Raw genomic sequence first — 12,113 nt, forward strand, 5'->3', positions numbered from 1 at the left:
GATATAATATGTAGTAATTCTTGATTAAATTATCTAAAATCCACCTATGTTATATATTTTGTTGGCTTATCTACTTACATTAGGTAACAGGACATTTTTTTTGGTCACCTTTGTCGTTTGCTGCGTAACAAGAATATAGCTTTTATACACTATCTCATACATTTTTATTGGTGAAGAAATTGACTTTCAAATGCCATGCTGCTTCGCAACATCATCAAACTAGCTCTTTTGTTACTGATTTGATTGAGAGACCCTAGTGGCCGAAGTTACTTATTGTACATTTAAACTGGATTGACGCCTGATTAGTTTCAAAAGTATAGAAAATGATTGTCAAGCCCTTATTCATTGCTTTGACCATATAAACGTTTTATTTACACACACTATATTGGGACAGTGTCTTGGAGATAAAATATATCAAAACCTACAGGGAAGACACAGAAAGTAAAAAAAAAAAGTTTTATTTTATTTTGTAGCTTGGGTAGATTTAAGAACTCATGTGTAATGATTGAGATGTAGTGTCTGGCACTGGTGCTGCTCTATTCAAATTAACCACAATTCCCAACACTATGTATTTTTCAGTTTAAAGACAACTGTGTATGAGTTCAGTGTAAAATGTAACAGAGGTTGACGTCTGCTGGTCTGAGTCTGCATTGTCTCTGATTACATGATCAGTTGATCTAAAACACTATAAATAGCATTTTAATCAGTTTAATCAGTTGAAGTAGATGAACGGTTTGAAATGGAGAAGAGCCGAGACTGTCCCCAGAGCAGCTACAATATCCTCTTGTGGGGGAACTCTCTGAGGGATTACATTACAGCTAGTCATTGCCTAAAAACACTTAACAGTGTTTTCCTTGGCACAGCTTCCGCACATTGGGATAAATTTCAAATCTCCCAAATGTCTGTTCTGGCTAGGCAGAAAGTCCAATTAATCACTTAAAGGGTCTCAAACAAACAAACAAAAAAAAACTGTTGGCATCAGTTCCTGCAACCTTTCTGCTCTGCCACTTAAGTTTTTGACCTCCCGATCTTTTTACTTTAACTTTAGTGGTGAAGATGAGATTAAATCAAACTTTGATGACTCTTGTGGGCAAACTTAGTGATGAGGTCAGCCTATGCAGAACTAATGTATGTGTATAAAAAAGCAGAACAGAGTCATAGGAGCATAAATACCCTTCATTTTGAACATACAGAATTTAAGAATAAAGACTTGATTGACACAATTGACAGTATTCACACAACCTTTAAGAATTGTTTTTTTTTTATTATTATTATTGCAGAGAAATGATTCATGTTGTTATTTAGAGACTAAGGATATTATTCATCATGAGTCACAGATACAAAAACGTTTGGCTGTCGGCAGTTCTCAGAATCAAACAATTGTTATACTTTGATGTGACAGGTTCTTTGAGTTACTAGTTTATGGCCCATAACTAAACTAATGTAAATAGTAAATTGACTTCAGCGCCGTTGATTGAAATAGGACCTGAAATGTATGATGCCAGAGAGTGTGTTTTAACATTTACAGTTTGTATCTGACCCTGTTCATGGGACAGCTGGGAGGTTCATGTGTGGTCATCACTTTCCTATCTGCAGCTGGAGTCAACACATCAGTACTAAACCTTAAAGATCCCTCCCAGATATTTGTTTACCCCTTTCCCAAAGTGATCGTATGCCATTAAGCTGAATGTGTGACTAGTTAAGTGAAATCATTGTGAATGAAGTTGTCATTGTTGGATAATTGAATCACTGGTGAATTTCCCTAACAGAGCCACATACTTTATCGTCTCTGGTTCTTTCTGCTTTCCAACCACCTGTGCTCTTTTCCTGCAGACCCACACCATCTTCTCGCTGCTGGGCCTCGACCACGCCTACGTCACCAGCATTGGACGCCTCATTGGGGTGGTTTCCCTCAAAGAGGTAAGATTCTTCCTGAGGAATTATTTAGTATTACCGCATCATTATTACGGTGCACCTTTATGTCATCTCCTCATTTGTTGTTTAATGGTTTCATAACTTCTGAATCTAAATTCATATTTTTCTGTGAATGTCTTTGTTCAAGCCTTATCTAAAAAGTCGTTACTGTCATTATTTATACAGGCAGCGTATTCACAGCTTTTGTCAAAACCACAGTCGTTACCATCAGCAGCGCTGTCACCACGCTGTACACTCACACAAAGACATTTCAATCAACACCGATTCCTCGTCCCTCTGCCTGTTATGTTGTGTGACAGACAAAAGGCTGCTTAATATTGCCGTCTCTCTCTGTGTTGTCTCTCTGCCCGCTCTCCGCTCCCCTCCTTCCAGCTGCACAGCTTCACAAACAACTGAAAACCCCTCACTCTTTGTGAATTGGCCAGGAAGTGGCGAGAGAATCGTTGCTAAGTGCAGTGCTGCCTGCTTGTCCCTGACATTTAGTCTTTTTTTTTTTTGTTCTGCATTCTAACAAAAACCCAGCAGAGGCAGATAAAGTGCAGCCTCTCAGTCTGTCACACACACACAGACACGCTGTTATATCATGGCCTCTCTGGTCCATATAGCAGAGAGGAATCAAAGGGATGCTCTTGTGCATGATTAGAGTGTATTATTTCCACAGCATTCAGACATGATTCTTTATGCAACATCTGTAGCACCCAAACTCTGCACCCTCTCCAAATGACAAACTTATTCCAACCAAAAGGAAGCAATAGGAGATGGAATCACAGCAACATTATTTCAAATTCTTCAGTAGACTAAATAGTGTTTTTCTTCACGTTTAAATGTAAGGATGTTTATTTTAGAAGCCATATACCCCTAATCTATTTTATACATTATAATGCTACATCAATACTATGGTTATTGCTATTATTATAGAGTTAAAGTTTGCAACAACAAAAAAATAGTTGGAAAACAGAGAAGTCTAACCTGATCTATTAATGTATGGTCACACATAGGTTGACCACGGTCTGGATCCGGCCCCAGATGTCGTCACGTCCTTCCTAACTTAATTTTCTCTCTTGACCTCTCTGAATCTTAATTGACTGGATACATGGTTGAAAAAGTGAACATAAAGTAGCCTAGTGGGGAAAAAAAACATTAAAATACCTACTAAGCTAAGACTATTGGTTTATATTGATATATATATCATCCTAATATTCTCATGATAGCATCTGTGTTCACAGTTCAGAGACCGGACCATATGTTAATGATTTATACAGTTCATCATTGTAAGTTCTGTATGTGGTGCTCACAAAGCCACAACAGTACTGTTGTGCAATAGGAGTAGACTTGACGTTGGCTAATTATTAATAATCATGAAATATGATTATTAAAATAATAAAAGATTATTTATTAAAAATAATTTTAAAAAAATGATAAGGCCATAACTTATCGTAGAGGGGCACCACCCTGGTTACAGGGACCAACGAAATCAAGCTATAAATATCAGTCTCATATGATATTGGTTAAATTAATAATCTTAATAGTTAATATTACTGATTATTTAATAAACAGTGAAGGCTTCTAAGTTCGAGCACAGGCAATCATAATCCAGCTGTGTTCACACACATATGCACAAATAATCACAGACTACAGATACTTTAATTACAAAAGCATTTATTAAGAAAAGGGGAAATAAAGTTAATGCTATTTAATGATTCATCATTTTAACAAACTCCAATATTTCAAAGATAACCACAGCAGCAGCACTTATCACAATTCAGAAAATACATGTAAAACCTGCGGTCTACCTATGTATGTCTGTCTCTGTGTGTGTGTGTGTGTGTGTGTGTGTGTGTGTGTGTGTGTGTGTGTGTGTCTGTGTCAAAGTGTCTCTCTGTGTGTGTGTGTCTATGTGTGTGTATGTGAAATAAAGTTAGTGTTATTTAATGATTCATCATCTTAACAAACTCCAATATTTCAAAGATCACAACAGCAGCAGCACTTATCACAATTTAGAACACACATGTAACCTCTGGTCCATCTATGTGTCTCTGTGTGTGTGTGTCTCTGTCTGTGTCTATCAATGTGTGTGTGTGTGTGTGTGTGTGTGTGTGTGTGTGTGTGTGTGTGTGTGTGTGTGTGTGTGTGTGTGTGTGTGTGTGTGTGTGTGTGTGTGTGTGTGTGTGTGTGTGTGTGTGTGTGTGTGTGTGTGTGTGTGTGTGTGTGTGTGTGTGTGTGTGTGTGTGTGTGTGTGTGAGAGAGAGAAAGAGGGTGCGTGGCGATGACGCAGTCACGTGGTGACGTCACATCTAAGATGGAGGCAGACAATGACTCAAGGAGTCATTAGGCCTAAAAACTCTCAAAATGGTGGTGACTACAAAACAAGATGGCGGAGCCGCTTTAGAAGTGAGAGCCAGAATGGGAGGAGAGAGAGAGAGGAGGCGTGGCAATAATAGACTCTCAAAATGGTGGTTTAACTTAACGTTATCGAAAATGGAGAATATGTTAATGACCATGTGGCCTGAACTCACAATGGTGGTCGCCACATGAATTACACAAAGGAAATTTCAGACAAAGAGAATTCTTGATCTCTGCTTGGCTTTGGGCCGAATGGCTTCCAGATGTGTTTTACCTCTCTAAGTATAGATTTAACTATGTGACATGAACTGTATTATAAATACATATCGGAACGTGTGTATACGTGGGTTAAGGAGAAGAGAGAGACAGAAAACATGTAAGGAGAGGACAAAGAGGCTCTTAAAAATACCGCCAGGAACAAGTTACATTTACCTTATCGCTCAGCACCCAAACGGCGTTGTGTGCTGAAGTTTGACCGGTAAAATCTCTGTAAAATTGCTCAGACGGGAACAGTGCAGCCGGAGACGTTTCGTCACGGCGCTTAAAACTGTAACACGGCCGTAACCGGAAACCGGAAGTCGTCGGCTCGTCGCCGCTAAAACAATGAGACACGGAGGTCCCGCAAACAATTCACTCAAATATTAAACAATACGCTACGTATCTGCCCAGACAATCAAGTCTCTTACTGTACAACCCTCGCGGTGTGCCTGCGACTCGGCGCGAATGTGTCGGGGGCCAGTGAATCACGTGGTCTCTCTCAAGCGGAGCTCCGGAGCTCGCCGCTGGACCGGAAAAGGGAGCGAATTCCTCGTGCTCCTTGACGGAATGAAACTTCGTCTTTCTTCTGTAACAGCGGAGACCGTGCTGCTTTACAGGAACGGAGTGGATTGTCTCATACTCCTCAGCGGGATGAACGTCGCGCTTCTGCAGGGAACGGCTTTGTGGAAGCCGTTTGTAGATCGTTGAAAAAGAAAAAGTCTATGGAAGTGTTAGAGTCCGTCCAGCTGGTGCACTTCCTGTTTCGGTCTTTCAAGTTAAAACAGCAAAAAGTCCTATCAAAATAAAACTTTGACTGAGATAAAAGAAGAAATGAAACACTTCAGATAAAATGATATTAAACAAACGTCTAATCGCCTCCTTAGTTACTGAGTCGTGTGGTCGGCCTCGGAAGGTCTGTTCACAACTTGAGCAGAGTGGAAAGAGAGGACAAAGAGAGAGTCTCTTAAAAATACCGAGTTAACTAGTAAGACCCCTAGGGGTCTAGTTGTAGCTTCGGCATCTGAGTAAAAAAAGAGGGAGATTTCTGAGAGCACACCAGTTTTGTTGTACCTGGGAGGTACCTGCCCCTGGAGGAGGGGTCAAGGGTCAGTGTTGCCCTCAGCCAATTAGATGTCAGGGTCCCGACCTTAGTGGGCGGGGATTCGACCTCAGTGGGCGTTTCAGGATCCCAGTGGGGGTCCCTGAAGGACACAGGAAATGCCCCCCTGCTGGGCGAGGCTCCAGGCTGTCTGAAGAATGTGTGGATGCAAAGCAGAAACCGGTCGGACTGGTTTTGGGGTGGCCAACAGGCCGCAGTGTTATTGCTCCCCTTTGTTTGGAGGTCAGATCTCAGGACTTCACCCCCAACAGTACATACGTGATATTTGTTTCATACAGACTGAAACACAAGCAGGAATCAAAGCTAAGTTCCTCTGCTCACTTTACCAAAGTGAAGCTTCTGTAGTCTCAACCACTTTTTAATCTCCTTTAACAGTGTGAGTTTGAACATTTCCAAAAGGCAGACGTATGTGCCGAGGCTTCCGAGAGTTCTGATTCAGTGTGTGGTCATTTTTGATTGGCCATATATTGCTGCTGCTGTGTGTAGGCGGCCCACAGAGATGAATGAATGTGCAGTCATTTCCGCCTCTCCTTTCTCTTCTGCTCTTATTCCAAAAATTGTTTCCAAAAACAGCAGCAAGTTAAAGACACTCATACGTTTCATACGGGAAAAGATATTCCAGTTTGAAATAGGAAAAACCCTGTGGGCCTGTGAATCAGACTATAAAGACTCCTGACATTATGCACAAAGAGCTGTTCACCAGTTTATTCAAAGTTCAGTGAAGCTCGACTGTGCTCAGAACCTTGAACTTAAGGCTAAAAGTCCATCTGAAATGGCCAAGCTAGCGGACGTTAGCATTTCTGACGGTCCCTGAATGCAGATTGTCTGAAGGTAACAGCCGACATTTGGGCTTAAAATCCGATGTAAATGACGCCGTTTTGGGTCGATTTTAACTGTCTGGGCTCGACACTTGGATGACACTACAGGAGCAGTGTGGAGGCATGTTGTGGTTTATCTGAAGCCATTAATATGAACTTTTCTCGAGATATGCCTTCCACATACAGACAGGACAGATTTCATGAAATGGTTATTGGGTGGATGGGTGGATTTTATAATGCTATAACCACAAATGATTTCAGATCTTTGGGTTCTTCTTTAACTGGTTTGTCTTTCTTCATCCAGCTCCGCAAGGCCATCGAGGGCTCAGTGACGGTGAAGGGTGTGAAGGTGCGTCCTCCTCTGGCCAGCTTCCGGGACAGTGGCACCAGCAGCAGCGAGAACGAGGCCACCGAGCTCCACAAGCTGTGGGACCGCCACAAGAGCATGTCGCTGCCCCGTGAACACACCCCCTCTGAGTCCGACGAGAAATCACAGTGAGAGAAAGTGGAGGAGGAGGAAGAAGAGCAGGTGGAGGAAGAGCAGTAGGAGTGAGGCATTAAGGTCTTTTAATCCCCCAAAGCCACAAACACACAAAAAAATCCTCAGGGTTTAGGATCAATATTTAATTCTGGAAGGAGTTAGACTGCTGCACCTGCCTACTTAACTCCTCGTGTCATCCTCCCTCTCTCCATCTTCACAAACCACTCACTACTTTCTCCTAGAGCCTTGCACTGATCAAGCCAGACCCGCCACAGGAGGGTGGAAACCAACTCAGCCTCAGCCCTGAACCCATTCTCCTCTGGGGAACCTACAGCAGAGAGAATGGGGATTAGGAAGGCGGGGGTGGGGGGACATGTTGGTCAAATCCAACAAGGAAATGGGATTGGGCTGAAATCTTAAAAAAAAGGGATTATTGTTTTTTAGCTTGTGTATCTTAAGAGTTCAGATCAAAGTCTGGATCTGAAAGAGCGATCCTCAGAATGAGTCTTCCACTTGAGCCGAGAAATTCAGCAAAGATGACGAGAAAGAAAAATGTGTGTGTGTGTGTTTGTGTCTGTGTCTGTGTGTGTACTGTAACTGTGAGTGTGTGACTTTTGAAACATGTGAGCGTTCACGACGAAGGTAGCAAACGACTATTTCTTATATGATTTTTTAATTGCCTTTAGAAGACATTTCAATCGGCTTGAATAATTTAATTTCTGACTGATCAGGGGATCTGGGTTTGATGTCTTTGTAAATCACACTGAAGTTTGAGCCACTGTAAAGCATTGGACCGGTGTAGGGACAGATGCCATAGCCTCTGTATTTTCCATTATTTCTGTTTTCCCTGAACTTCTCATGTCTTCAGTAGTGTGTGTTAATGGTGAGGTTGAGAGTACAGTCTATGCAAGCAGATGTGCCTGTTGGCAGCGGCCGAGGGACCAGCGACCCTTTTCATAATGCAAGCACTGCTCTCCTGCTGCAGCTACAGCCTTGTTTCACAAAAGACGCATAGAAGCGCGCACAAACATTACTGAGGCGATGCTTTCCGAGAGGGGAGGTTTTCTGCTTATCTATATATAGCTGTTAATAACCGTTCCAGAGAAGGTTGGGGGAGGACGAAGAGGGCAGGAAGCGAGGGAGGGAGGGAAGGGAAGGGAGCAAATGGAAGGCTTAAAGAATGAAGACATCATTGCCTAACCAGCCAAACTGTGTTTGATCGCAGCGTTAGCTAACCCCCATCGCTATTAGAGAGACCACCTTCCCCACCAGCAGCAATGTGATGTAGGGCTGAGGTAGACGCCAGTGTCTGCATGTGCAGCACAAGCTGACGATACAAAAGCAGAGTCTGCTTGATTAATGCTGACCGGTAGTCACAGTGAACTGAGGCATTATCCAGTTACATTAAGAACACTAAACGAAATCCATAACTGACCAACAACACTCAGAAATGAAGTCTAACCATTTGGAACTCACCCAGTTGACCAATGGGAGGCCCAACTCATTACTACAGACAAGCAGTACACTCCAGCTTCTAGCCCGGTGTGGATGGCAGTTTATTCCAGGAACTCCAGCTATTAATGTTTAGATGGCAGCACGGTTTCTGTTGCAGCAAGTTTCCTGACATGATGGACGACGTATAAGTACTGTGTATTTAAAAATTCATGTCCAGCGTAAAGCTTGATGCTCGTCAGCTCGACAGAAACACATTGATTTGTTTTCCCTGTCCTCCATCCCTTCACCCACTTCCATTTGTTACTTTCAGCTACTGACCCCACACACTGTACCTTCTTTTAAAACACTCCGATTTTCTTTGTATTTCTTATTTAATGTTTCTTTTTTGGACCAGGCAATAATGCCCTTTACTTCCCTCAGCTGCTGTTCGGCTGCCTTAATCCTCACTCATGGCCAGCTTCACTGTTGTTTTCAGCATACGAAGCATGGACTTTACCTTTGTCCTGTCCTGCTTCATGCCAGTGAAATTAAAATACACACAGTTAGATCAGCATGGCTTTGCATGAAAAGATCATGATGATCAAAATGTACCAAAAACACAATCTTGACAGACGAGTGAATGATGTTGTCTTACGTCTGCCATCTTGTGTCTGCATGTAATTATATATCCTTACACTGTTTTTTCATTTTATACCTATAACATCTGATTCTCTTTCTCTTTGATTGGCATCTTCCCCTCATCCAATGAGCTTTATCCCTTGTCTCTGAATTAAACTGGGGTTGGGGTCTGTGGGTTATAAGTGATACTTACAGATTAATATATTTAACATCATTCTTGTAATATAAAATCATAATTTAATGTCTTAACCAATCTGAATTGTTGACTATTCTCTTTTTGAAAGAGATTTGGGGGTTTGTTATATGATGTTTGTTGTAATTTTTTTTTCACATTTGATGATTTTTAATATTGCTTTTTATGCTGTCCCTTTATGTTGGTGTGTTTTAGATTTTTCTTTTTACGTCCAGTCTGAAACATTTCTGCCAAGACACTTAAGTGCAAATAACACTAACAGGGTGAAGGCTCACAATGGCTGCCTGATGGGAAAAGCAAAAGAAATGTAATTGTGCCACAAGGGGTGGTTGAATGTTGAAGCGTGTGGTCTTTTAGCAATGTGTTCATTTCACAAGTGCCTGCATCACCTCCTCCTCTTTATCAGCAGGAGTAAGAAATCGGCACCCAAGTGTTTTCTAGTCGACGGCGTGTAGACAAGGCACTTTTCATACACATCCATACGAATGTGGAAGCAGGGTGGTCGATGTGTCCGCGCCGTGTGCAGTTGTCACCATGGCAACCTGTTGTCGTCTCACGCACCTCTGCCCTCCCACCCATCCCTGACCGAGATCCACTCGTCTGATTTGGTTCTGTTCATTTGTTTGTGCTTCTCATCGATTTTCATTGTTCTGCCTTCCCCTCCCTGCATGGACATTTCAGAAAGGTTCATTTCATTAGCTACCAGACAGATGTAGACCCAGGCAGATATATATTTATTAGTCTGTATTAATCATACGTAGAAATTGTTTTTATGCTTTTTATAAATGATTGATTTGTTGGTAATCAAATTGTGCAATAACGGCTGTTCATCTCACTTTGTAACCCAGTTTTGATTCATGACGTGAATGCAAGATAACCTTATTTTTGTAAAGAAACCTGAAAAGTGTAAAAAGATGTATGTACAGTAAACAAGGCAGACTGACGCTCAGACAGGAGCTCCTGTGTGATAAAGCGATGCTTGCTTTCAAGGGAAGGTTTCCCAGAATCCTTGGTAGAAGTTGTCAGAATCTCACTAATCAGCATAAAAGACACTGTTTCCTCCTTTGGAAGCTAAGTTTCCTTTTGAGAAATGGCTTTGACTTCTCAGTTTGGCTTTTAGGAAACCTTCACCGTCTGGTGAATCTGCTGCATGGACTGTAGCTGGTGCTCTCGTACAAGAACCACTAAAGCTCTGATGGCGGTTCAGTTTTATCCCGCTCACCCCTGCCCTCTGCTTCAGTCTGAGGGATTTTGATAAGACCTGATCCTCACACTAGCTGTTGAGGGTTATTTGCTCCTTAGGACTCTTATAGGGACTGTACATTGTGCATACTGGAGGCCTCCACTACGGCAAACCCAGAGGGCCAAACCAGACGGAGCTGAACAAAATCCAGAGCTATTTTTCACACAGAAAAAATTAAACATTGTTTTGTATATCAGGGATGAATAAATGAGATTTTAACGAACAAGTGATAATTACTTTTTTTGCTGTTTTTGTCTTCTACTAATACATCAGACACATACTAACGTCACAATTGTTTTCAATGCTTTCATCTTGTCCTGAAATCATCTTAAAGCACAGAGTCAGATGTTTTATAAAACATTTGTTCCTAGTTATTCCATTTTGATTGGATGTAAGGTCCTTCATAAATACTGCATTATTTGTGTTATTATCTTTTCCAATCCAGTTCTCAACAAAGCCTGTGTCTTTACCATCTGAATATATGGCTATTTAATAAATCAACCATACAGCGTACAAATGCTGTAGCAAACACATCACGTGTGTGTGTGTGTGTGTGTGAGAGAGAACGAGCTGTTGGTTCTACAGTTTGTGTTCTACACAGTCAGCAATCAAAAGCATTGTACATGCTTAATGTTCCTTCTGTTTCTAATTGTGTTTCCAATTTACCATCAGTTCAGATGAAGAAACCGACTAGAGTAACAGGAGACCTCCACATGTTCACCAGCTAGTCGTAGTTATTATAACACTCATCAGTAGTGGAAGCAAGGTGAAAGCTGATGTATGTGCAACACTGGTAACACAACATGGTTGACCACTTACAAGTTTAAGTAAGAATGTAAAGATGATTATTATTTTTTAATTTATATTTACATATCAAACTCAAAAATTCTGAGCTTTTGGCCCGATAAAAGTATTTTGTCCTTTTTTGTGGAACTCAACCAACACTTGCTCTGTGCACCTGATGCTACATGCACGCCATATATGATGAATGGAAATACCAGAGATTCCTAAGTTGTACTATTGCAGAGTTGGTTGTGTCATGGTAGACTATATTATGCCATCAATCAAATATTAAGTGTATTGCCTATATTCCCAAATCAAGCCAAAACAAGGTGCAACATCCTCTGCCCTTATTTCTCAACCCTAAACAACCACAAGTAGGTAAAGAATCCTCAGAGAGAGCCAGAGGTGAGGGATCCCTCTCCCAGGACAGACAGAAGTGCATTAGACACATGATCACACCAGATTGGTGGTTTCTGCAAAGACGAATAACAACTATAGAGCATTGGCAACATGCAGCAGGAAACACAAGTATTTAATTCAATTAAATTATCAAATCAAAACACGCATTAACTCAATACACTTGAAAGCAGACACAAAAGGGGATTGGTTCGTGAGTTAAGTCTCTTTAATGAAGTGCTGAGGCCGGCAGTTAAAAAGCTGGGGCCGGTGGAGACTGAGCGGGAGATCCTGGGAGCTGGAGATAGGCAGGTTGGCTCTGGCGGTCCTGAGGTGAAGAAGGAAAGCGCATCATTAAGATGTTTCACTGGAAACATTCAAAAAAAGGTTTTCACTAGAAGTTAGCTCGGCCTAGAGTGCGTACCGCTGAGGTGACGGAGCAATCTGGTGATGAGTGGAGAGAACACCGG

The 12,113-nt window shown here is 41.7% G+C and overlaps 1 protein-coding gene across 1 annotated transcript in view; it reads left to right on the forward strand.

Moving 5' to 3' along the window:
- The window catches only part of clcn2c (chloride channel 2c), a 148,307-nt gene extending 141,334 nt beyond the window's left edge, over positions 1 to 6,973 (forward strand). Inside the window, exons 23-24 of the mRNA XM_061073190.1 lie at positions 1,834 to 1,920; positions 6,779 to 6,973. Of these exons, the coding sequence (XP_060929173.1) occupies positions 1,834 to 1,920; positions 6,779 to 6,973 (282 nt within the window). The remainder of the gene's footprint in view (positions 1 to 1,833; positions 1,921 to 6,778) is intronic.
- Positions 6,974 to 12,113: the final 5,140 nt, after the last annotated feature.

This window comes from Limanda limanda, chromosome 6, assembly GCF_963576545.1.
Source record: "Limanda limanda chromosome 6, fLimLim1.1, whole genome shotgun sequence".
NCBI lineage: Eukaryota > Metazoa > Chordata > Actinopteri > Pleuronectiformes > Pleuronectidae > Limanda > Limanda limanda.